At 47.9% G+C, this 26,007-nt stretch overlaps 9 protein-coding genes across 9 annotated transcripts; 5 read left to right on the top strand and 4 right to left on the bottom strand.

Moving 5' to 3' along the window:
• Window positions 1–3,724: 3,724 nt before the first annotated feature.
• F4822DRAFT_6682 (uncharacterized protein) lies at window positions 3,725–5,694 on the top strand. Its single transcript, XM_051463832.1, has one exon. The coding sequence runs from the start codon at window positions 4,051–4,053 to the stop codon at window positions 5,512–5,514; it is 1,464 nt and encodes a 487-aa protein (XP_051319066.1). The 5' UTR covers window positions 3,725–4,050; the 3' UTR covers window positions 5,515–5,694.
• Window positions 5,695–6,021: 327 nt separating this feature from the next.
• Window positions 6,022–6,677, bottom strand: F4822DRAFT_423759 (Oxo-4-hydroxy-4-carboxy-5-ureidoimidazoline decarboxylase; the record flags this gene model as incomplete). The annotated part of the gene is made up of 2 exons (XM_051460030.1): window positions 6,022–6,075; window positions 6,165–6,677. 2 exons carry the CDS (start codon window positions 6,675–6,677, stop codon window positions 6,022–6,024), a joined length of 567 nt encoding a protein of 188 aa, XP_051319065.1.
• A 370-nt stretch (window positions 6,678–7,047) lies between these two features.
• F4822DRAFT_384181 (Prp19-domain-containing protein) lies at window positions 7,048–9,058 on the top strand. Its single transcript, XM_051456504.1, has 5 exons — window positions 7,048–7,170; window positions 7,228–7,272; window positions 7,331–7,769; window positions 7,824–8,281; window positions 8,342–9,058. Exons 1-5 carry the CDS (start codon window positions 7,158–7,160, stop codon window positions 8,818–8,820), a joined length of 1,434 nt encoding a protein of 477 aa, XP_051319064.1. The 5' UTR covers window positions 7,048–7,157; the 3' UTR covers window positions 8,821–9,058.
• An 883-nt stretch (window positions 9,059–9,941) lies between these two features.
• F4822DRAFT_423757 (uncharacterized protein) lies at window positions 9,942–11,616 on the top strand (the record flags this gene model as incomplete). Its single annotated transcript, XM_051460029.1, has 2 exons — window positions 9,942–11,390; window positions 11,449–11,616. 2 exons carry the CDS (start codon window positions 9,942–9,944, stop codon window positions 11,614–11,616), a joined length of 1,617 nt encoding a protein of 538 aa, XP_051319063.1.
• Window positions 11,617–12,880: 1,264 nt separating this feature from the next.
• On the top strand, window positions 12,881–15,827 carry F4822DRAFT_384178 (uncharacterized protein). The gene has a single exon (XM_051456503.1). The coding sequence runs from the start codon at window positions 13,050–13,052 to the stop codon at window positions 15,645–15,647; it is 2,598 nt and encodes an 865-aa protein (XP_051319062.1). The 5' UTR covers window positions 12,881–13,049; the 3' UTR covers window positions 15,648–15,827.
• Window positions 15,828–16,183: 356 nt separating this feature from the next.
• On the top strand, window positions 16,184–17,651 carry F4822DRAFT_6603 (uncharacterized protein). Its single transcript, XM_051463829.1, has 2 exons — window positions 16,184–16,277; window positions 16,345–17,651. The coding sequence occupies exon 2, from the start codon at window positions 16,683–16,685 to the stop codon at window positions 17,391–17,393; it is 711 nt and encodes a 236-aa protein (XP_051319061.1). The 5' UTR covers window positions 16,184–16,277; window positions 16,345–16,682; the 3' UTR covers window positions 17,394–17,651.
• Window positions 17,652–17,845: 194 nt separating this feature from the next.
• F4822DRAFT_423754 (putative alcohol dehydrogenase) lies at window positions 17,846–19,082 on the bottom strand (the record flags this gene model as incomplete). Its single annotated transcript, XM_051460028.1, has 3 exons — window positions 17,846–17,895; window positions 17,987–18,586; window positions 18,713–19,082. 3 exons carry the CDS (start codon window positions 19,080–19,082, stop codon window positions 17,846–17,848), a joined length of 1,020 nt encoding a protein of 339 aa, XP_051319060.1.
• A 918-nt stretch (window positions 19,083–20,000) lies between these two features.
• On the bottom strand, window positions 20,001–21,816 carry F4822DRAFT_423753 (MFS general substrate transporter; the record flags this gene model as incomplete). The annotated part of the gene is made up of 2 exons (XM_051460027.1): window positions 20,001–21,083; window positions 21,166–21,816. 2 exons carry the CDS (start codon window positions 21,814–21,816, stop codon window positions 20,001–20,003), a joined length of 1,734 nt encoding a protein of 577 aa, XP_051319059.1.
• Window positions 21,817–22,596: 780 nt separating this feature from the next.
• On the bottom strand, window positions 22,597–25,556 carry F4822DRAFT_6571 (fungal-specific transcription factor domain-containing protein). Its single transcript, XM_051463825.1, has 2 exons — window positions 25,062–25,556; window positions 22,597–24,991 (listed from the first exon to the last, which is right to left on the bottom strand). The coding sequence occupies exons 1-2, from the start codon at window positions 25,196–25,198 to the stop codon at window positions 22,768–22,770; spliced, it is 2,361 nt and encodes a 786-aa protein (XP_051319058.1). The 5' UTR covers window positions 25,199–25,556; the 3' UTR covers window positions 22,597–22,767.
• Between the last annotated feature and the right edge of the window lie 451 nt (window positions 25,557–26,007).

Here is a 26,007-nt window from a genome sequence, read left to right as displayed (position 1 = left end):
GATTGACGTGACGAAACAATAGCATCATCATTCCCGTGTATATGTGTGGCGCTGGCTGATTGGGCTTGTTCGTTAAGCGCTGGGATATCTCTGTCACACAACAGACACCTTTTATTTAGTATGGTTGTTCATTTGATAGATGATTTATATTAAGACAGCCCTCAAGTTTGGAGGTGTGGTTGGAATCACTAAGACAGTGTTCCACACGCTGTTATAATAATAACAGTCATCGAATCAAGACCGGGAAGCATAGGTGCCCAATCGTAAGTGCGCGTGACCCCCCATGGGGATCTTGATCTTCGATCTTGGCTAGATGACTGGCTGATCGAAAATTGACGACTCAGCAACAACAAGTAGATGAATTCCCATTAGCTAATCCTAAATTTGGGTAAGTTGTCTCCATTAAGGCTTGTCCTATTGAGGCTTGAACTATCCCAGTGGTCTGGATGAAGTGAGCCAAGTATTATGGCAAGGAGGTTCATATTGTATCGAGGTATATTCAAGCTATTAAGGGGGAGACAAACTCTTGCGATTCATGGTACCCCTCAAAGCTGGTACTACGTTAGACCGGCAGTACGAATACGGGGAAGAGATACATATAATAAACGTGGTTATACGTATCATCTTAAATACTGTAGGTAGGTACCCATATATGTCCAACTGCAGCAAGACGCTGCAAGGCGACCTTTTAAAACTGTCAGTCCGGTCACATTCGCTTGGTGATTTTGGCTGGACGGACATGGGTCTGATTGGTAGAAGGTCAATGGAAGCGAAAATGGAAGCATTCCCCTTTTAGACAGCTGGGGTAGACAGCCATTCAGATTCTTTGTATTTTCTTTCCCCTTCTCTCTTTTTCTTTTCGTGTTCCCTTTTCCGACCGCGTGACCTTTGAAATTTTACTCCGTTAGAAGTGATGCTGATGGTCAAAAAGCCGACGATTGGCTCCTTCAGGATGAACCCGGCGATATTTCATCAATTGGGCTACGGCCTGTACGGTTAGATATTAACTAATTGCATTAAGAAGCGTGTTCGCATTTAACTGGCATGTACCAAAACAGTATAGCTATATGCCTGCTAAGTGAGATGAATGATGCGAGAAAGCCGCTCACTTCTTCTGGTTAATATGAAATCGTACGTAAGCGGATGAGGATGTAATTAATGCGAGGTAGTCAATTACATCTGGCCATCGTCTGGGTAGAGACCTGGTGGTTGAAATAATATACAGTAATTTGGAAAATGTACTGTACTTCGCATTACCAACCGTGTAGTATTGAGCGTCCCCGCTCCTTGCTTTTTTCAGCGGTGATCACCGCCCCAGATCTAGCCCACTGCAACTTAGGGACATCGTGGTCGCTACCGTATAGACTATTTTCGCAGGGTGCAACCGTCAGACTGACTAGACAATGCTAGAGTGTGATAGACTTCTCTACGTAGAAGTAGGGATGCTAATCTTTTCACCTTCCTATGTCTATTTAGTTCCTAACTAGTTCGTTTCTAGCCGTCTTTTTGTAAGGAGATACTACCTACCCGTACGGAGTCTTATGCAGAGGCCCCTTGCTTTCCAAGCAGACGGGAATAACTACTTATCCTGGCGGCTGCCATTCGGAGGCACAGCATTACACGGGCTGACATCCGTCGTTTTCCTAAGCCGAGGAGATGCCTACTACGTTATCACACCGTAACCTCGTGTCTTCGCGAAGTCGAGGATTAATGAAGTAGGATGTGGGGAAATGGAAAAAAACGAGGGCTGGTTGGTAGGCATAGGAAAATTTGTGCCAACCTGCAGCACAATTCTCACGGACTCCGGGGCATCGCTGTTCTTTTTCAAGCTCAGTCTGGGGTGACTGGGTGTTGTACATATCACAATGAGGGGAAAACCGAATTGCTGTGTTGTTATTGGTCCCAATTGGGGCCAAAAAAGAAAAAAGAATATGCTTGTCAGGGGGGATTCGTTGGCTAGCATCACTACCCGTCCTTGCAGGGAATTAGATGCGATTGGATTCGGTGAATCTAGTACTAATTCGTTGACCGTCATGCTTTCCGTATGGTTGTATAGTAATAGAATGGGCGCATTAAGAAACAGATGCGATGAAATTTTTTTGCAGGCATCATTTGGCCGGTTTCGTTAGTTCTCAGCTCTGAATTTTTTTCTCTCGTCTTTTCTCTGCACACATAGGACTCAATTTGACAAGGATTTCTAGGGACCGGCCGAGGAATGGCTGCAGTCAAACAGTACTTCGGCTCTGCGGAGTCGTCTCTTAAAACTGCACGTATTGTACAGTACATACTTCAGTTTGACGGATGCTACCTTGCAACTGACCTACTGTACCTATTTTATTTCAAGACCCTGCATATGGATCACTCCGTTTGCCACACCTACTGAAGGAAGAATTTCCGACTTGTTCGCGAGAGTAAGGAAATAGGGAAAGTGAAAAGAAAAGACGTGTCACCAATAGCCATGGAACGTCCGGGGTTGTCTATGTCAATTCGCCCATTTAGCAATTCATTGATAATTGAACACACGAAAAACCGACATTACCCCCGATCGTATGATCGCGGTTCTTGCATTGCCTATTTTGCGATTGATCCCTGGTTCACTTTCTTCCTTATTTCAGCTGCTCATGTTACGTTCCCAAGGCTTCATCCACATGATTCGACATTCATGTGTATGATGCGCAAGAGGAGGCTCTCTCCGGCAGACCAACTAACCCCTACACCTGCTTAAGTGTGTCTATGTATATTCCTAACCCTACCTTGTTTTTGTTAGCTTTGCCAATAGTCAAACCTCCTCAACTCCGAACGACCATCAGCCGCTCTCCCACCGGACGAGGGAACCCCTCGGTACCAGCCAAAAAATCATCTGACCGCCATCATCATATACCTAACCCATCGTTCGCTGACGCTGACGACGACTTCGGTCCTTCTCCATCGCCAATCTACTTAAGGACGTAATGTGAGTTACACAGCTTGGGCGTCTCTCCCATTGAAAAGTTCGGGTGAGGGCTGACGAGCGGACTTAATTGTCTAAGAGGTAACAATACCTACCTACCCACATAGTTACCATTCTCGCTCAAACCCATGCGGGATCTGCGCCTCGTGCTACCTGCAGCATGCCCCAGCAATGACCTAGGAGGGTAGCCTAGGATAGGTAGGTACTTCGTAGCCCTGCCCTGGGATACCTAAACTAGCCTAACTAGCCTACTGAACTAGCCTGATGCGTAGGTAGCATTCGTAGCTTGAAGCCAGCAAGAAAAAAAAAGACACGAGTGACGAGAGAGTGACAGGCCATACATAATAGGAAGAAAAAAGAGAGCAAGAGAAAAAGAGGGAAAGGCAGGCAAGAGTGGACACAGTACCAGCGGTCGGGATCGTCCCGCCCCCGAAAATATCCACCAACATTATTTACTGGGATTCCCTTCCCCGGGTTTAACGTAGAGCACGACGATCTTTCTACTTCATGGTTTCCTGTTCCTTCTTATTAAGCCGCCTGAACCAATCTCGCTGCTTCGGGGCATTCTCCTCCCTATCTCACTCTGGTTAACGACCTACATACAACATCCCATATAAATGATTTCATACCATTGTTAGGAAGAAATTCCAGAATTGACGTCGAAATTATCGTGAGGTGTAAAAGCCTTACTAATCCTTGCGTTCGTTCGTTCGATATTCCGCGCATAGGAAAAAAAAACTCGTGTTTCCGTGTTGACGTTTCCGTACAAACCGGACGGTGTTTCGACTTTGATGAAGCATCTCAATTTTACATCCCGGAGCTTTCCAACTCATAACGGTTATACGCTAATCATACCTCAACGCGGTGGTCTTAAATCGGCCACGGTGGATCAATCCGCGAAATACTCTAGGACGCTATCTTGTATGAGGTAGCAACGGAGGAAATAGGAAAGCCAAGTAGCTACGCGATCATGACACACTTCCCGACCTAAGCTACATCTTTCCTCCTTTCATCGAATATAAGAAAACAATTGCCCCCTCCTCGCCTACGGTAACAGAGGGGGGTTAGTCATCGGCATCGACCATACATATAGGGTTACTATGGTCGTCAAGCTAGATGCACCCCAGACTTCGCTGGACCCATTTGGATTACCTTGGTCCTCCTGTCATGCGCGCCATCCAGACGAGGGCCCGGGTCGGGGCAACAGCAGCAGATCGCGCTACTTCAGGATCAGCGCATCAGCGCCTGCTTCGCCGCCAAGCGTTTTCCAAGTCCTGAAGTCCGGTAGTGGCGGTAGTACCAGTGGCGCTAGCAACAGCAGCAGCAATGGCCATAACCACACAAGCCGCAGAATCGCTGGCTCTGCCCCTCGTCTTACCAAGATCCAAATCGAGCTCCAGCCGTGCCGGCCACGGGGTTCAGCTTTGCTGTCCTCGCCACCACCACTGTCGTCAATGTCTACCAATCGGCCAAGACCAAAGAAGGCGAACTCGGCACCTGTGGTTCTGCAATCTCAGACAGGCGCTGAAAGTAAGGGGACGGAAGAGCGTAGTAACGCGCCGTCCCCGATCAGAGCTGGCGGCGCGCCTTCGGCTCGTCCCTTAACTGCAAAGAAATCGAATGCGCTAGTGCGATTCGAAGGAGAGAAAAAAACACCAGTCTTTTGCTTTCCTCGTGAGGCGTTTCCCCCTCCATCAACCCTTGCTATCCGGCCCCAAAAGCGGGGACGGGCTTTGAATGACGTCGACGGACCTGGAACTGGTGGACTGTCGTGCAAGAAACGGAGGCTGCGACTACGACTCGTAACAAGTCGATTGTCGCAGCCATACTCATGGCCGGCGACGCACATCCTAAACCGCGAGAGCGGCGACGATGATGCGCCGGTGTTGAGTCGATTTCTGAAGTTCGCGGCTCTCCGGTCTCTAAAAAAGGCCGGCCACCAGAATGCGCTCGTCCGTAAGGCGGCCATTCTTAACCGAGTTCGGATAGGTGTGCGACAAGCTGCTGTGCTACGAGGCCACACAGTAATCGCAGGGATGGCGGCTAGGGGAAACTCGCTAAGCCATGGGCTGCAGTTGGTGACGACATCGAATAGCGCCACGGGAGCGCTGTTTCCTGGTGTTTCGCCTAATCCGTCTGATCATCCGATGCCACCGGCCTGGCGGGCGCACACGACGACCTTCCACACATCGCCTCCCAGGTTAAGTCCCCCATATCGAAATGATCCTAGAAGCAGCATGGGTGGTTCGGAGAGCGTGGCTCGTAGCCCAACCCCACCACGACGATCATCTCCGTCTCCTAGGTCGAGTGGACCGGCAAAGTTCACATATCCACCGCCGCCAGTAGAAGAGGACGATGGAGTCGCATTCCCTTCAGCGGACCTTGAGACCCGATATGCGGATCTCTCTGACGACGACATGGACGATGTATACGCGGATTTCGGAGTATTATTCGGCCCCGGGGCACATTCGCCTGAGCATAATAGCTCGAGCGGCGAGACTGATGGGGAGCACTTTTATGAGGAATACCTTGATGAACTGGATGGGATACGATGGATAGCGTAAGGGACATGCAAAAAACTAAGTTGTTATCATTCATTGGCGTATACTTTGTTTATTCTCATGACGATTAGGCGTTCTTGAAGTTGTATGGGAACGGTAAAATCACCGGCGCTAAGGTATTGAGCGATGCGAATGAAATTGTGATGGAAAACGAGTATATCAAATGTGTCGTCTATGGGAACAGAAATTCGCTGCGGCCTCACGGCAATACGAAAAAGGATATGCTTCAATGGATACATATGAAGGGCATCTAGCTATTTGCTATTTTCTTGATGACGAGGGATTAGTAGATATTTGGTGTTATTCATATTTTTGGAGTGAACTATGTCACCTTAGTAGACATAACTTCGCATACTCCTCCTGTCTGTGCGTAGGAATATATGGTAAAGGTGTGACCATTTTCGCCTACTGAACCAGCTACGGGCTAGAAATCGATATGAGCTGCTCCCCTTTGAATAAAACACGTACCTAGAGGTAGACGTATCTAAGGGTATAAGTGGAAATCTAGTTTCAGCTTGTAGGCTGCAATTTATTCGCACGGTCAAGAGCGATATCAACCATCGCCTAGTCAGAAGGGCAAACCCAAACTCGTCAGCACGGAAGGGCATTCTGCCTCTACTTAAACACGTCTTGCTAGGTAAACCTGGACCTACCTGGATAGCTTCTTGCTCCTCAGCATGTATGTCACCACGATCGATACGTTCTCGCATATTTTGCATCACAACTGCTCGGCTTCGGCCGTTCACGAACACCACGTACCGCAGTCCTGGAAACCGAGCCTCGTATTCCTCGTTTAGCGCTTTAAGCTTTGAGGCTTCCTCTTCTTTCTCGCCGGAGCCATCCGACGTATTCAGATGTGCCTGCTCGGCTCGGCTCTGGGCGCTGTCAACTTTCTTTTCGCCTAATCGTGGGTGCGACCCAAGGATCCCATGAAGCTTCTTCCGCGCGTCTGGGGTTGATGAATTTGACAGTTGGAACATTAAAGACCCGACATGCTCAATCAAGGACGCGTATGATGCCGAGGGAGGACCATCTTGAATCGTCGGAATTGCTAAGGCGTGGAGATCTTCGGTCGGCTCGAAAAGCGTGTCAAGTACCGACTTAAGGGTCTCGTGATCAACTGTCGGGAGCGAGGAGATAGGTGGTAGAGTCGTGGAAGAGACCATTCTGCATGGATCTATTGTGTGCCAATGATTGAGGGTAGAGAGGGAGGAGGTTGAGGTGAAGATTTTAAGTAAGGTAAAGTTAGTTGGTCATAAATAAATTGTCTTTTGCTTAGGTAAATTACTTGATAGCTCCTCCCTTATCTTGACGAGATTCTTTTGGTCATCACGGACGAAGGCGCGGACTTGTCAAGTGTAGCTATAGTGGGTCCACATCTTTAAGGTGGGGTTGGATTCGTCACTATCTTAGATATTGAGACGGAGAAATGACGGTCCGCTATTTGCATTGCTCTGGCGTGGGTAAACTCCGGCATAAATAATTTCAAAGCCAATCAATTCCAAGCTATCGCTACGCGTACTACCGCGAAGCTTTGAAGCTTGTACTTGTGCAAGGCCAGCCTTGGAAATTTTATTGACTTATCTAACCTATAGCAACCTCACTGGCAACTAGATGCTATCATCACCATATTAGCATCATTCGCAATGTTGTGCGCTCGTAAGTTACCAGCTTATAATTATTTATGGCCAATCTTTTAAATCTAACAGATCACAGTTTCCGGTGAAGCTCCCCAAGAGCCTGTCGTTTCCAAGTTATCAGGTATGCTACAATCCAATAACGATAGTCGCATTGCATTTATGTTAACACTACTTCATAGGCGCGCTTTTTGAGAAGCGATTAATCTTAAAATACATCGAGGAGAATGGAAAAGACCCGGTGAGCGGAGAAGATCTTACTGCCGACGACCTCCTCCCCATCCAATCTTCTCGCGTTGTACGACCCCGACCACCTACTCTTACATCCATACCCGCCCTTCTCTCTACCTTCCAGAATGAATGGGACGCTCTTGCGCTAGAAACCTACAACCTAAGGGAGCAATTATCGCGAACACGAGAAGAACTCGCAACGGCCCTGTACCAACACGATGCTGCTGTTCGAGTCATTGCGAGATTGACGAAGGAGCGCGATGAAGCTAGGGATGCTTTATCCAAGGTGACCGTGTCGGCGGGCGGCGCGAGTAATGGTGATGCTATGGCTGTTGATGCGGAAGCGTTGCCTGAAGAACTCGCAGCTAAAGTGGATGAGGCACAAGCAAAGTTCGTACCAAAGTCCTCATTTCTTTTACCATGATGTAGCTGACATTATTACAGGCTATCCAAAAGCCGAAAGAAGCGACCTGTTCCCGAAGGATGGGCAACAACCGAAGACATTGCTTCATTTGCCGTCGATACCACGAATTCGTTACCCGTCCCTCAAGCTACAACAGTCACTGTCGAGGAAGGCTACGCTGCTATTGGCGGATTACAAGGCGACGTTGCGATCTATTCGGTTGATTCGCACAAGGTCGAACGTTCTTTACAAGTCAATGAACCCGTAACCGATTCGATATGGCATGGTTCCAGGGTCTTCTTCTCTACCTCTAAAGGTTCCGTGAAGGTCTTTGAAAATGGTAGTGAGATTGCCTCGTTTACAGATCATGCTGGCCCTGCTACTGGTCTTGCGATTCACCCAAGCAAAGAGATATTGGCGTCTATTGGTTCTGACAAGAGCTTCGTCTTCTATGATCTGGCCAATTTGCGCCGAGCCACACGAGTGTACACCAATTCTGGTAAGCTTGCAACCCGAAATCCAAATATCAGCTTGGGAGATGTTGCTAACTCTGTCATAGCTCTAACTGCTTGCGCATTCCATCCTGATGGCCACCTCTTTGCCGCTGGGACTAGTTCTGGAGAGATCAAGCTCTTTATGACTAAGACTGGGGAGGAAGCAGCTGCTTTCTCTCTAGGAGCACCCGTACAGGCTATTACTTTCTCCGAAAACGGCTTCTGGTTCGCTGCCACAGCAAAAGGGCAGACTACGGTGACCATATTCGACTTGCGTAAGGAAGGTGAGGCTGCACAAGCCAAAGTATTAGACATTGGTAGTGCGGTACAGAGTTTGGCATGGGATTATTCGCAACAATTCCTTGCAACCGCTGGCCCGGCTGGAGTAACAGTGCAACAGTACAGTAAAGGTTCTAAATCTTGGTCCGAACCGTTACGAGCAGCGGTTAGTGCAGTCGATATTAAATGGGCCGCCAACGGAAGCAAGCTAGTGGCTGTCAATGGTGATGGTGTAATCAGTGTTCTTACCACCAAAGAGTCATGATTTAGGCCAATGGTGTCGTTTAGGCAACAAAACTCGTTACACATGTGATCGGAATCGGCAGAGAAAAGGTTTATAGTCAGCCAAAATAGGGCCAGGGAGTAACTCAAGCTTCATCTTTGTACATTAGGAAAGCAAGTGGTGAATAATTATGATACCTTTTCATATGAATTTGAAGTCGGCAGCTTCTGATACGCCGTATATGCAGTTGGCGTATTAATACTATATTCGGTTGCATGAATTCCGAGCACTTATGTGTAGCTGAAGGTGAAATTCAAGCTTGTTTACTTGACTGCACATGTGTACGATGACATCCATGGATGTATCGAAAGTACTTTACTGGGGATCTATTATGGGTAGGTACACCTAAATAAAGTCTGCGCGGGTACCTGCTAATACAACTGGGCCTTCTACAGTTGTGGGGCGGAAATATTTTATCAGGCCCCGGAGTTTAGATGAGTACGGTACTCAAGAAAATAAAGCGTCACCGCTACCAAAATATATACATAATATGTAGCCAAGTACTCCGTACATAGGTACCTTTTGCGCCCATTGAAGGTAAGAACGTTGGCGAGGCTCGCGCTATGTGAATTTCGCCATCCATCAAATAATACATCCGGAGCTACCTTTAACCTTCTTTAACCTTCTACCTTCTACCTGCCACTTTCCACCTCATTCTTCAATAAACAAACTCAACTCACTTCTCTTTTTTTCTCTTTCTTATTTTCCACCAACTTCTAATCTTCTAAACTTCAACCCTCCACAATTCCACATCACCACCCCTCCCGTTCGCAGCTATCTTCGTGCGCACCACACCAATTTGATAACAATCGACTATCCTTCATCCTGACTGTCAAGAAGACAAGGGTCATGTTAGCACATGCCCTTTAAGATGATAACAGTACAGTGTTGATTGACAAAAGGGTCAGTAAACCTAGTCTTCTATGCCTAGGTTGGCATAAGTAGGCGAATTTCTTTGCGCAATCGCAATTCACAGGTTCGTGCACTTCATGGCTCAATCCTAGCCGCTTGCCCACCGTGCCTGTGCGCATCCAGTAGTACCTATTCGTTTCCACACGCACACACTGACCACTTTGCCTTGACCAATCTAGACTTGCCTTGATATGGCAACAGAAATCCTAAATTCTGATTCACCTGATCCTTTAATCATAACCTCTCCAGCAATTGCGAGAACCGTCACCACTGCCTCAACTCCCAGCACCGTCAGCGACACAGACTCTTCGCCGTCTGTACCTCTTTCACGTCATCGATCCCATCCTCGATACAGTCGGGAACAAGAACGGCAACACAATAGTAACTTCCAACGCGCTATCGAAACTAGCTTCACATCCTTTGTCAATCAGATGTCCCGCGACCCCGATGAAGTCTTGCAGTTACTCGACCGGCTCGTGCCGCGCGAAGAATACGACCTGTTTATAGACGACGACGATTACTACCCTTTTGGTGCTGAATCCGTCAACGATAATTCGTCCGATGACCACGACCACGAATACGACTCAGTATCGGACTCAGAAAGTCTTTTTGTTGACGACCGTCAGGAAGAAGACGTAGACGAAGACGAGGACGACGACATAAACCTAATCGGCGCCCGACATATCCAAAGGCCGTCTCAAAATCGACCTTGGCCTAATAGTTCTGCAAGCCCGGACCTTCTACCAAGCGACGATCTTTTTGACGGTTTTACTTTCACCGGCAGGATGGACCGAAACTTGCGCAATAATCGAAGGGACGAGTTAGTGGACGTAGAAATCGAGAGCACCAATCCCCAACGAAACCAGCGGGGAAGCAGGCAACGACAGCCCCGTGCACAACCCGAAGTTATTGACTTAACGGGTGAGAATGACAATGTCACTCAGCTTGCACCAGCCGTGCCTCGAAACCGGTCCCAGAACACACGGAGACAACGCTCTCAACAACAAGGAACGCCTCCCCAACTTAACCGTACCGACACGGGCTATATGGAGCTGCCGACCGTCATCGACCTTATCTCTGATTCGGATGAGGAACCTAATAGGATGCCCCCACCGAGGAGCAATTCTCCCGGCCGCAACCAACAAGAAGTACCTCGCGGACAACCTCGCCGCTCAGCACAACCTCCGGAACCAGGTCACAACACCTTACAACATCGTCTACATCGCCTAATCAATGGTATTCCTCTCCCCTTAATCCATCTTCTCAATAACCATCCACCCATGGCAGACAACGAACCCATCGACGACCTTGAGATTGTCATGCTTGGTCAACGTAACCTCGACGCGATGGTAGCACCCAATGTACCCACAGGCTTCGACTACAATGCAGTCGCTTTTGGAAATGGAGCGCCGGCACCTGGTGGTCTTAATACGAAGCCCGCGCATGAACCTCCGAAAGAGACGAGAGAGGGTTTCACGAGGGATACGGGTGAAGATGTAGTTGCTATCTGCCCTAGTTGCGACGAGGAACTGGCCTATGATCCAGATGACGATGGTAGCTCGGGCCCTCCAGCTAAGAAGGCTCGCACCAAGAAAGACAAGGCCGAGCATCATTTTTGGGCTGTCAAGGCTTGCGGTCACGTAAGTATTCCGTTCTATATTTTTGTTTCGTGTTGGTTCCGTTCTAACATTCTCCTAGGTCTATTGCCGCAAGTGCTACGAGAATCGCCGACCCGTAGGCAAGAAACCCATCCCCGTGGGATTCACCCAAGATAACAGCGGAACCAAGCACAAGATTATTTGCGCCGTCGAGGACTGCAACTCGGATGTGACGGCGAAGAATTCTTGGGTCGGTATTTTCCTATGACACGAACACCATTTCAGCTACGATTTCCTAAGACAACCCCAATTCACTTCGGCGATACTGGATACCCAAGGATACCCGATACGAGATTTCCTTACTACGCATATTCCGTTATTCACAACTGCATGGAAGGGCGTTGCATTCGGACGGGGTTAGGAACAAGGACATCCACGGATGAGGGCTAGGGGGGATTGCGGGCGAGGGCGCTATTTTCATTTTCATTTTCTGTTTTCCACATTTCATACTTGTTGTCGCCAGCTCAGCATAATCGTCCTAGACGAAGAAGGGAACCGGGCACATCCGATGCTCCTCAAGGTCACCCAACAAACTATTTGCTAGCTCGTAGCGGCACGTTGCATCCTAGTCTGATGTGGGATCCTAGAAGTCTCCCCATTTATATAGACAGGCAATGAACCCACGGCAGTGTGTCAAAGCCAGGAGCATCGCAGTCGCAATTTATGAATCAATGCAGACCCAACACGTATATATTGATATTTTGGTGACATGCTAATATTACATCATCACCCTTGCAGAGGGATAACGGTTACCTAGGTACCTCCGTAGGCGTCTACGTCGTCGGATACAGATAGTCTGGTGTTGCGTAGGACAAACCAATAAACTCCGTCCTAATCTAATTGTCTTCATTCAGCCCTCCCTAAATATCCATTCACATGGCCAGGGATACCCTCGGGAGTAATGTACCATCTCTTCTCACTTCGTAGCACTAATTCACACCAAATTTTGAGATAAGGTTATGTTTAAGTATAAGCCTTCCTCACTGTAATTATTAGGTATTATTATGTGATAGATACCTAGGCACCTAAGAAAAAATTAGGGAAGCAGGATGGCCTCGGTGTGCACAAGTGATCAAGGGTATTGGCATTGTAGATCTGTAATAAGTGATAGAGATGAGATCGAAGTATTGCAGGACCCGACCGGACGGGAATAGTTTTGATTGGCTCGGCTTCTAAGGTGCCCCCTAACTCTATTTACCTAGGGTGTCCGGTACAGTAATGAATCTCGAGTGAGACAGTGCCAAGTGCCTAACTTGATTCTACCTAGGCACCTAATCCCACCCAACCCACCAAAAGTGAGCTAATCTCAGGCACTAATCCCACTGAAGATCTTCAACAATTAGCGGCAAATCCACTGCACAACTCATTAATCCTAACCCATACTGTGCGCGTAAAGTGGGATAGCACCCGCCCCCAATTAACTCGGTTGCTGCGGCGCGACGCGAATGGCGGCTTAACTCTAAATAACAATCAATTGACTTTTCGACATTCCCCGCCAATTTCTATCCACCATTTTTCTCTACTATAACGACCGAAACGGATTTCGATGTAAACATAATTCGACCTATCGTTAATATGATGTCAATAAGAAGCGATCTCGCGGGTTACGGATAGGTGTAACCGGTCGGCTATATATAAACGATGGCTCCTGGTCAAAATACCTTCTCCATCATCCCAAACGCGCCATGTGCTATCAATGGCAACTCGGACGCTTCCGCATCCCGCTCTACCATACGGCCTATGACCACTAAGCAAGCCAAGAAAGCCTACAGCACAGCAAATAAGGGACCGAAGTTATCCAAAGCCGAACGACGTCGTCAGGAACTTTTCGAGCAAGACCGTATACGAAAAGAGTTCGAGAAAGAGAAGAATCAGGCTCGGGCGAAAGCTGCACGGGATAAAAAAAAGGAGAAGGAAGAGAAAGAACGCGCGGAGAAGAAAAAGAAGGGGTTACCTTTGGTTGATGTTCATCCATCGCAAGACACAATCTCCTGGTTTGTTCGTGGTGATCGGAAAAAGAAACAAGGAAGTCCAGCGGTAAGCCTGTCGGCTGTCAATAGGGATGATAGCGATAGTAGTTGTGCCCTATCAGCTAGGGGTGATTCCGAACCACCCCTCAAAAAGCAAAAGACAGCATCTCCAGAGCCGAAATGTAGTCCAAGTCCCCCAAACGCGATTGACGATTCGACGGTGACAGCTCCGGATTTCAACGTCGGAGAAGCTTCTCCAGAAGTCGACGGACCTATACCTCTTGAGCAAAACGCAACACCGGACCGCCCCAGCGCCCATCAAGATGACCCCGACATGACTGAGTCACTTCACGACGATGACATTTTGAATGAGTTGATTGAGGTTGCGAGTAGCCCACTTGTTAATACGACCACTGCGGTAGATATGAAATGTTCCCGTCTGAAAGACGAGGCGATTCCTAGCACACAACTACCGTTAAAACCATCCGATTGTCCTTCCCATCTACCTACATCAACTAAGAAGCTATCACAAAAACAGAAAGCAGAGGATAGTGCATCGCCGCCTTCTGTTCAGTGTCCACTTCAACCCCTAAATACAAGCCGTATCAACTCGAGACTAAATAATCCGCCTAAGGAACCAATTCCTGATCAAGCGAAACCGCCAGCTCCTGTACATACTTCGATGGTGGATTCTCCAAAGCAATCAGAGGTACTCCAACAATCCGTCTCAACATCTCGGGCTTTCCGACATCCTATAACTCCGATGGGGCCACCTCCAGTTCCGCCGAAATTCAGACCTCGTAACCATGTATCGACCAAGGGCCTCAAAACACCACCTTTCCTACACAAACAGACACCGAAATCTAACGTCAACCATGCGGCTCAAGAGACACCAGAAGAGCAGTTGCCAACAAGTACCCAATTGTTTATGCTCGGTCACTTAGATGACTTCTTTCCCAGTCCTTCTCAGGAAGTCCGAGAACTTTTTGGTGAATCGAAGCCCGGCACTGGGGCGAATAGCGAAGGGCCAAAGCCAAAGAATCCGCACTCGATTCGCTTGCCTCCGAATAGGCGCCTTCCCACTAAGTCAATATTAACTGCGTCGAACACCAGTCCTCTAGCCCCAGCTATAAAAGAAAGCAAGTTGAGAAAGGGCCCAAGTCCGAAGGAAAAGCCGTGTATCCAGATGAGGGAATTACCTTCGCCTACGGTCGCAAATCCCCAGTCATCGGATCAGTCAGACGCATTCGATATGCCATTCTTCTCGACACAGGATTTCTTCCTCTCATCACAAGATATGAAAGATATTGAAGAAGAGACGACATCCCCGACGGGTCTAAAGTGGGGGCGCATTAACCCTCAATACAAAGAATTGCCTCCAGAGCATGGCTTTTCTTCCCTTCAAGCGACCAGAAACATCACCAGTACCGAGTCAACCACATTAACGTCTAAATCAGCCCCGAGACAGGTCAAAGGACCAGAATCCATTGTTCGATCGAGACTCACCAACGACAAGGACTTGTCGACTCATTCTCAATTACCTAGTAAGCCTACGGAGCGTTTTGAGAGCTCTACCCCAGCATCCGCGCAACTAAGGGGAAACCACTCGCGAAAGTATGATCTCGGAATTGAACACAGGCCTCCGGAGAAACTTGGGAACGGAAAATCTACGACGAATCAAGGCCCTCAGAACAAGGCCCTCAGAACATCACAAGCCAAGGACTCGGTAATACCACAGCGTAATTCCCCTAAATCCTTCTTCGCGGCGAGCGGCAAAGAGGCCCATTACAAATACGCTATCGAAAGAAGGAAGACAATTGCATGGGAAAGCGTTTCGACCCGACAAAAAGTTCGGGATGAGTTAGAGGACATCCAGAAATCCGAGGACGAACGTTTAGATAAGTTACTGCTTGAGGCCGAAGCAGAAATTGTGCATACGCGGATGGGCGACACCCGCATATCCAGCTCAAGTCCGAAAGCAAACGAAGCAGGCTCTCAGCGATGTAATCAATCGCAGCCACGGTCTATCAACCAGCTGTCGAATTCAGCAGAGAAGAATGCGCAGAGCCAAAGGATAAGCCCGCCGAACGAGGAACGCCAACGCCCGAAACAAACTCGTAGTTCATACGAAATGATGTTGAAAATGTTAGGGTCAGATGAGCAAAAGAAAAATCAGAACCAGAAGCAGGAACAACATGCAATACCTGCATCTCAGGAGACTGACTACGGGGAAATCGGATTGGATGACTTTCTTTCCGAAATGTTATAGCATCCTGGTTTTTATTCAACAACAATGGATAAATAAGTTAAATTGGGTGTTGCTGCTCAGCTACGAGCTAAAATTTGCATGTCTGTTAGATACGGATGGAAGAGCTAGGATAGACTAAAAGGAGGCGCCAGCCACAAGAAGTAGGTAGTATACCAAATGATGAAGCCTATGGATTAAGAACTTACCGTATCAAGTCAGGTAGACCGCCTGTGACTACCTATTACTAATATGCCTAACCCCTAGGTGCCTTGAAGCGAGAAGATCCCTTTTTAGAAGCACCTCTGGGGCTCTAGCTACCTAAATAGGTAGTTGCTACCCACATATATATGCCGTTCCTGCCCCGTGTCTGCCCCGTGTCTGCCCTGAGTCTGCTCCGGGTCGGTCCGGCTCCCGCCGACGACAGTGCCGGCTCCTGCTCCGGTCCGTAACCTTATGTCCACATACACTCCCCGGCCAAGGAACTCACAAACCACCCACTGTATATTGTACCCTCGATAGAATCAATTGGGACAGGATGTACTCGGTGAATAAGATTGGTCTCACTACCTAATTAATAGGGGAATGGCCCACGCACATCGCTGAACGACTCGAGTGAATATCTTGATCTTGGTCGCCGACTTCAAATTTTCAGTGAGTTAAATACCTAGGTACTCCCAATGCGCAGCGTTTCTTAAAACATGCTTACCTACCAGGATAGGTACCACTTAGCTACTACATACGTACCTGGTCTACAGCGGTTTAGAGTTCACCCATGCGGGGCGACGATAGGGTTGACGATGTCATAACAAATTCACCACACAAATTTCTTGCTTTGGTTCTCGCATTAAAAAAGGAGCAGGACCACCCAGGGAGATACAAAAGTCATTTCCTAGAAAATAAACGAGAACAAACAACAGTCCTTCTCAAAGATAGTTTTGATCATCACACACCCGCATTTCCGCATCATCACGCATTCAGTCTCGTTTCGTTAGTCAAATTCTTCAAAACCCAAGTTCAAACTCACATCATTCTGAATTAATTATTCTATCTACGACAATGGCAAACACGGCAGTAGACACAACAGACTTTGTGTCCATCGACAGAGCCCCAGAGCTTCCCGTCCAAGTTTTAGCAGGACGATCTCTCGACCTCGAAACATTCGAGTATGTACAATCTAAGCAACGCAAGGATCTCCGAGACCTGGGAACCCAATTCTATAACTTCGGTGTTGCCATTGTCCATATCACCGAGCGCCATCTTAACCCCCATGCCAATTTTCAATTCCTCTCATTCATTGATACCATCACGCGTTACGGCCTCATGGTGACCACTCTTGCCGACAACCTAGCCGGACACGACTGCGAGTACCGCTTCATCCACCTGAGCGACATGCAGAAAACCATCGAGAACATTTGCCGCGCTTCCCGCCTCCTTGTCGAAGGCGCCTGGCGCACTATCCGCATCTCCGACCTGTTAACCATTCGCGACTTCGTCCATTCATCCGTGTTCATGATTGTCGACGGCACTCAAGTCAACTTCGGCCCTTTCGCCGCTGAGGACCAGGAGATCCCGCTCGCAATCATCGTTCACGTGCTTAAGGAGGAAATGGAGCAAATCGCGCCGATTTGCACCGAGGCTGACGGATTTTTTATCGAAATGCCCTTTGTGCGAGAGATGCGGGAAGCACGCGAAGCTGACGAAGAAGTCTATCTCGACGATGGGCAGCAGGGGGAGGAAGTCGATGAATCTGACGAAAGCTTCTTTTAAGAAGAACGGCGGGAACTGCGCCAAGTGGAGGAACGAGAAGGAATGGGCGGGTGGCATGCTCTCGGAAGTTGGAATCGGGTCCTGTACTCTTCCTGCCTAAATGGCACGGACCTGAGGTCTATACCCAGGTATTTTAATAGGGAACCCCATCAATTCGGTGCTAAATGTGGAATCTCCGCATCTCCGGACCCATGGTTTGCTATGTGCTATACTACTAGCATCACAAAGTGACAGCTACAATAGTGAGAACCCTTGCATGACCAAAATACCTTGATGAACACCTTGTGAGCAACCCCAATGTTTTCAATTTTATATATAATGTTCGCATCCCCCCCCTTTAAGTCTGACTTCGTCTCCCTACGCTACATTACTCCCAGCGAACCCTTGCTCTAACAAGTTACCCGTATAAACTAATAATTATATTCCATGATCGTTTTCTTGAGTTATCTACTTCAGGGAACGATAACAGATCGAAATCTAACGGTTCCATTCAACATGGCATCTATCAAGCATCATTCATGTTAGCTGGGTTCCAAACCACTTTGAAATAACACCGAGAGGGATTGGGGAGATAGTGGGGCACAGAAACATACCAAAAGCAGCTTGTGCCTGATCTAGGGGGAATTTCTGGACCATACAGTCGATACTCTGGAGTTCGGTGAATGCGATCGTTTCTTCAGCATCCCTAGCGTGGCCGCATGGCCAAATCTGTACCGACACACCGTACTTGAGCATGACACCGGTATTGACAGTCAAATCTCCAGGGACACTTAATACCAGCAACTTGCCCAGGACACCAAGACCCTTGAGAAGCGGGGTCATGGAATCAGCTGTTGGCGCTGTAGTCACCACTAAACTGGCACTCCCGAGAGCTTTTAACGCGTCGCCTACATCCTCACTCTTGCTTGCGTCGATGTATTCGTGTGCGCCTAGCTCTCTTGCGAATTTCTCTTTATCAGCGCCCCGTGATATGGCAATTACGCGGTACCCCATACGTGCTGCGTATTGAATCGCGAGGTGGCCCAATCCACCTAGGCCTTGTACAGCGATGGTCTCGCCAACAGGGATGTTCATGTGCCGCATGGAGTTGTAGACTGTCATACCAGCACACAGAATCGGTGCGTACTTGACGGCATCTACGTGCTCAGGGACACGGACTGTGGATTCTGGGCGGAGGATGCAGTATTCAGCGTCTGATTGCTTTGTTAGCACAATTTCCGCCTCCTCCTAAATTTGGCTTCGAGTTCCCCGATACCGCTTTATAACGATCGGATACATCCGGGGGGTAAAAGAGAACGAAAAAAAAAAAAAAAACTCACATCCACCATTTTTAGTCACGCCATTGACTACCTGGTTATCACACATCTGATACCACCCTTTCCTGCAAGCAGTACAGGTACCATCATGACCACCATGCCAGCCAGCACCAACCCGATCGCCAACTTTCCAGGCCTTAACGCCTCCGCCCACTGCTGCTACCTTTCCGATGATCTCGTGGCCAGGGCATAAGGGAAAACCGCCGCCCATGATGTTGTGTTGGGGGAATACGTCGCTGTAACACACACCACATGCCTCCACCTTGACCAGAATCTCCTCATCCCCTGGCAGAACCAAAGGGGTCTCTTCAACCACAAGGGGTTGGCCCTTGGTGATGAAAACCGCCCTCTTATAAGTTTTAGGGAGAGACATATTTTTGCTAATCGTGGATTTTTCAAAGGGGAAAGCCGGAGTTCACCTGTATGATCGATAATCAAATGATAATTGAATACTTTCAACAATGATATGCGGTTATTATCCATCATCCACCGTAACAAAACAGGAAACGTTATATAGCATACTTGTATCGGAGTTAATGCCATGGGTCTAGTTTAGGGAAGTCTTATCTCCCCAGGTCCGCAACTCCAGGTCACCATAGCCGGGGGACTGGCTTAATCTCCAGAATCGATCGATTTTTTAGATCCAAAGACATTATGTTCTTTAGCCTCCTTTTTTACCTTAACATCTTGCGTTGTCAATGGTCGTGCCTACCATGTACCTAGCGGATTGCCCAAAGGAGTTCCGGAGTTATGCATGCAGAACGCTTATTGGCTCCACACCATCACAGGTCTATGTTTGAAGCGGAATTATACTAAAGTCCGTGAAAATCCGCAACATAACTCTTTCATGGTTTTATTTTTCCTCTCTCTTCCCTTTGAAGTTGTTTCGAGACGTAAGTCTAGCATAACGACAGATTACAGTAATGGAGGGTGCACTTTGTATGACATGCCGGGGCCAAGAAGGTATCAAAAAGGGCTCTTCACATAGTTTTGCAGAGGGAAATTGCGAGATAGCAAGATTCCGAAGATGAGAGTAGTATGGTAAGTAGGTAAGTAAAGGGAGACACTGGAATGAACCATATCACAATACATTAATCGCTCAAATTTATTAAAAATTTATATTATATATATGCTACCAGTCTATTATTTTAATCCAGTCTCAGTTCTTTTGAGTATGATTGTATTTTTACCCCCTCCCCAGTCCTGTATCGCCATGAATACACTTCTAACGAATCCTCCTACAAGCCACCATATCAATTGCTTGTACCCATCTACTCGTTGATGTGAAGACTCAGAATATCATCATCGCAGGCGCTGCTTCTCCCTCGTCTCTTCCTTTCGCCTTCACAAACCTATCCCCTGTCAAAAACAGGGAACATACAGTATGCAACGCGCCCGCCACAATAACTAGAATCCATACCGTATCAATTGCATGGATAATCACATCCATAGCCGCATCCCGCACCTCCGGCGACGCGTTCATTAAGACCTCGCTTCGCGCGCCCGCAATCGCTGCTTGGATATCTGCGTCGGAGTAATTGTCGGAGCTGAGTAACTCCCGAATACCACTAAAGGCTTCGCCCTGGAACACGGCGCTGGCAATTGCTAAACCGATTAATTGGGAAGAACCTTGCGAGATGTTGATGTACTGAATGACATCGGCTGCTCTCGCGGGTTCCACGAGTAAATTGCCGATCGCATATGCGGCTTGAGAGGTTGTCATGCCTGTACCAAGGAGGATTGTGTAACCAACGATATTTGCGTTCGGGGTATTCCGATCCACAGTGTACATCGCAGCAGCACCAGCCGTCAGCAATAACCCCGAAATCAGAAACCACACGCGATGATACCCAACTCGACCCATGAATGCCCCACAAGACAGCACGCAAGCAACATAGAAGCATATATATGGCAATAAGCTGATAGCAGCACCAGTCCCAGAGTCCCCGCGGGCGAATAGGTAGTACAACGGGATGTAGTACACGCAGACGAAAATGCTAGCACCACCGCTGCAGGCCATCAGGATGTACATAAGCACCAACTGCGGATCGCGCAGAAAACTGCACGGGAACAAACGATTGACTTTATCGGTCAAAAGGCAGAACTTCTGGGTAGTCGCAAAGGCGATGAGAAACACGCCAAATAGCACGATGAGAGCAATAGTAGGCCCATCACTCCACTTCCAGAGCACGCCGCCGAAGAGGAATGCTACTGTAAAGCAACAGTACATACCGGAATTGAGCAGGATGCCGAGCCAATCGATTAACTTGAGTTTGTCGATGAATTTTGTGTCTGGGCGGCGCGGGGTGGATGGGATAAGGAAGAGGTAGATGGGCGCCATGACGGCGAATATGACGAGATTTAGGTAGAAACCCTACGTTTTCGTGTCAGCAAAATTCAGAGTAGGATCGATCCCTTAGAAAAATATTAACCAAGAAGCTGGAAGTAAAACCTACCCATCGCCACGTCGCCGGACTATCAGCAAGCAACCCTCCAACGACCGGCCCAAGAATCGCACCCCCTCCATAAACGAATCCAATCATCGCAACATACAACGGTTGCTCCTTGGGTAGCACCAACGCTGTCAATAAGTTCAACGTACCGAGGTACATCCCCGCCCCTCCGAACCCAGCCCAAACTCTTCCGACAATCATAGCATTCATATTCGGTGCGGCACCACACAGTGCGCTTGCGGCGGCAAAGTTCGTCAGGCACGAGATGAAAACCCATTTATTATCAAAAATCCCATACGCCTTTCCTAAGGGCAGAATACCTGCAGCGGAACCCAAAGCAAAACCGACGCCGAGCCACCCAAGCTGTCCCGTGTTGTTATAGGTCTCGGATACGGCCCCCTGGATGTCGGCTGCGATGGTGTTGTCGAGTCCGAAGAGCAGGTTCGCGGAGAAGATCGATACGCAGACTAGGAGCCAACGGATTCCCGTGATAGATCGCTGTTCTGGGTTGTTTTCCTTTTCATTGTCGCTGGTAAGTTCACCCGGTGGCGTGGTGTTCTGGGGCTGGGGTTGGTTTTGTTGAGCCTCGCTCATGGTGGCAGAATCGTAATTTGGCACAGAGTCAGACTTGGACTCGTCGATGTCGACTTCCATGATAATAGGATTGCAAAGGACTCTTCTTAGAATGTTCAGTGATTGGTAGGCGCACACAATTCGTAGGAAAGAGTTGAGTCTTATAGATATCCCGACGCAGACATGGAAGTGTAAGTAAATCGTCCTCATACTTTGTCGGTTTCTTATACCTGGCCCCACGAAAGGAATCCAATGCTTGGTGACTTAAGTCTTCCATACTACACTTTACGCCATTTTCGAATGCTTAACAGCAACCTGTAGCGATCCCGCCTGCCAAGCTTCTAACTTCTGGCGTTTAGCATACGGATATAGGACATATATCCTTTCAACAAATAAATTGCTTCCTATCGCCGTGTACATTCTCATTTTAGAAGGTCCCACCGATGAGTCAATATAAAATGAACATGTCTTCCTTATAACATCTCAAGGTTAGTTGGCCATGAATATTGGAGCTTATCTCGATACTCCGGAACTCCTCGCGAAAGGGGTGCTCAGGGACCCAATTAAAGGGATCCATATTGTGGGTGGATACAAAGGAGTAGCTCCTATTGGTGGATTTATGAAGAATTCTGCTTCATTAAGATCTCGCACTCTATATCAATTTGTACCATATATCAGAGGTTATAATTAATTTGATTCGTCGAACGGCGAGTAAGTTAACCATTGGCTGCGGTAAATACCACCTTGTTAGAAGAAATTTTCATCAAACATGCGCAAAGGCTGGACTTACAACACCTCTATTTCTCAGATGTTAAGTTGTCTCTCCAGACTTATCGACGTAGAGATCTACTTCAATTGAGAGAAAAGTAGACGGCGATAAGGTAGCTTCAGCTTATACCATGTTGAATAGTTCTATATCTATTTCTATACCACTTTTAGTTGGATGCTATGGAAGCTCGCATTTGAGATGAAGATGAGTTATGTGGAATTAGTAAGAACATGAGTGTCTCAGGTCTACTTACTTCCCAGCATTTACTCCGTAGGGCCTGCACCTGGCCATAGAATATTCGTATGGTGATAACCGTCAATCGTGAAAGCCAAGTCCATCGAACCGGCGAGAATCTCCTGCATCGCGGCGACAGTCTCGTCGTCAAAATCGGGTATTCCCGGTACCTGTTGCTCGCCCTGGGGCATCATTGCCATCGTAGACTCATCACCGTGGGGCATGAGAGGCTGATGGCCTTCATTAATATGTTGCTGCAATACAGCGCCTCCCGCCTGTTCTGTTGCGATAATATGATCCACCATTGAGCCAAGTTTCCGTACTACATTAGCCGCGCTCGTAGCCACAGCAAAGCTCTTCCCGAATAGACAAAAGACATCAATTGAAAAGTTGATAGCGTCCCGTGCAACTTGTGTGAGCTCACTCTGTGGATACTCGAGTATAAAGCCCACCAACGTAATGGCGCAGTTCCATTGCCATTGGAATGATTCGTGCCAACCGGTCAATAAATCGGTGGTTGATAATACCTGCCTCATAATATGCGTCAATGCCATAGCATGCTTAGCGCAATTGTGTGCACATGAATCTACGAGTGATTCTGGCGAGGATGACGATGGTGGCGGTGGCGGTAATGAGATTGGTTTTAGCCAGATAAACGGTCGATACAAATTCGTACAGAGATTGTGATATAGTAACTCCAAAAGTAGACGTTGGCGCTGCAGCCAAGGCGGGGCGAATTGCTCGATATCCAGCGACGAGCAGTCTGTTGACAGAGGGGTACCGTGGTTTTGGCGCTGTATTTTCAGCGCAGTGGGCACTTCAGCCACCCAGCCATCCAGCGCCTTCATGTGTGTATTAAAGATGTCGGCATGTGTTTCCAACGTCGCAAGTGCGGGTTTATCGTCGTTATCGAACAGGCCCGGATATTTTTCATAAAAGGCGGTATAAATATTGCGAGCAGCAAAAACGAGCTTCGCATCGTGAAAACCAAAGCTGAGCCAGGTAGTATTATCGTCCAAGGGCGCAAAGTCCGAACCCGACATAGCCGTACCCTCAAGGCTATCGTCGGGTAGCCCACGGGCTGCATATGTGACCTGCGGAATCAAGAATAGTCGGCCAAGCTTCATGCTGGTTTTACTCTCGCAGACATAAATAGACCACCATATCCATCTTCGTAATTCTTTCTCGCGTTGTGGCATATCCGGTGGTGGTGGCAGATGAAGGCCTAGTGTTTGGGCCAATCTTATTGTGATGGCTAAGGTGCTATCGGCCATGTTCTGGAAGGATGCAATACATAGCCAAACCACGGCTAGAATGTTGCATTGAATTGTTTGGATAGTAGGGCTTTCCGATTCGCTTGCTAGAAGAGACTGGCACCGACAAAAATGCCAGCGACCTGCGAGGGTTGCATCATCGGTGTCGATGTCAGCGCTTCGAAGAGCCGAATTATTACTAGCCCGCGCCCGTGCTACACCATACTGCATGCATAATGCGAGTACGATATCGACGAGGGCCGATGGCTTGCGGGTTTTTCTTGAACCAGCCCATAGAGATTTATAATGTTGCTTAAAATCATCTTCGTAGAAGACAATGAGTGAAGTGTGGAAGGATTGCCAATAGAAGTCCAAGAAATATTCCTCTTGAGTAGGACTCAAGTACTCTTTGGTCTTGCTAGGGTCATCCAATGGCCCCCGATCCCGACCGCCTGTCGGTGTTTCGTGATCGGAAGGGCTGGTAGGTCCGTCAAGTAACCTACTAGCTGAATTAGGTTGCATGTAATTGTCGGGAAGATGCTGTTGTAACTTCGAAGCCAAACATGTATTCAAACGGCTGATAAAAAAGAGCAAAGACGACGGACCGTACCAAGTCTTCGCGGGTGATCTAGCTGTGCTGGTATAAATGCCTTCCCAATACTTCATAGAAGGCCCCCCATTATCTAGAGAGGGTCCCGAAGGAATTGCGATGGTACTAGCTGACGAAGCCCACGGGATGCTTGGTGGCGTTGGTAGCTGAGAGTTAGGTGCGTTAGCCGGGGGTGCGGATGCGACCTGATTCCTATTACGACAACGTTCCTCTTCGATCTCTTTTTGGAGCTCCTCATTACGCTGCTTGAGCCGCTCTATCTCACGAAAGGCGTGCGGCAAGGTGCGAATTTGACCTGTCCTATCATTGCTACATTGGCCTCCTCTATTATAGCAATTGAGGCATGGATGATTGTTGTCACACCTGATTCTGTGCACACGACACCAATCACTCGTCGGAAGTTAGCAGGCTAATTCATTGGCATTACTTATGTAATACGAATGATTATGGATGAACTAACCAAGCTCGCGCTACTTGACTCCGTTTTTGTCGGAGCCGTGGGGGTGGTAGACGATCCGGAGACGTGGAGTTTGGTACGGTTTCATCAGACCTTGGACCAGATGAAGTAGCGGTAGTCGAGCCCAAGAATGCGTACATAGTCGATAGTTACTCAAAGACCATTCAAATTATACTGCTAAGAGATGGATAATCGCTATAATGTACCACATCACGATAGATGGGCAATGATGGACGGCGGCCCGACTATCAAGATTATGAAATACTGAGTTGGTATGTTGGTTGATGTCTGTCTTTAAAAATGTTATAGAATTAAATAGGTACCCAGGTACAAAATAAGGCGTTAGGTGTTAGTGGTGCTATAAGCGCCAAGCCCCCATAACCAACAGGTATAAACTACCTGGGTATAGTGGAGTAGTAATCCTTCAGCATCCATCAGCTGCCTCAGCTCTCCATACTAATCGCGATTCATGATACCGTTCTTGTATACCAAGATGACTAAAATAGGAGATACATAGAAACAAAGAGAAAAGAGGAATATAGGATAAAGTCACTATATATTAAGTAATAAAAAGAAAAATATCAAAACGTACAACACCGAGGATTCCCTGGTCGTCACCGACCCAGGTACTGATTCGGCGATATCCGACTTGTCTATGGGAGAGCGGACGGGATCCCGAATTTTCCAGATTCTATGGTCGTACGTGATAGTTACCTTGAATGTCAAGCATTATATTCTATTCATCGTGAGGATTATCGGCGAAAATTGCGGCGTAATAATCGCCCTAAGTCGAACGAAACACCACAAGACCCACTCTGGCCCAGTTATCTTTATTAGGTGGCGGCCAGATCGCGATGAATGGATATTTGAGAAAACTACCTAGGTATCTATGAAGCACTGGGCAGTTGTAACAGCCATAAAAATTCCCATCAGCTGCCACCCAAATGAT

This window comes from Hypoxylon trugodes, assembly GCF_022578975.1.
Source record: "Hypoxylon trugodes strain CBS 135444 unplaced genomic scaffold F4822scaffold_1, whole genome shotgun sequence".
Lineage (NCBI taxonomy): Eukaryota > Fungi > Ascomycota > Sordariomycetes > Xylariales > Hypoxylaceae > Hypoxylon > Hypoxylon trugodes.
Note: the sequence above shows the minus strand (reverse complement) of the source record. Positions and strands in the feature narration are given on the sequence as shown.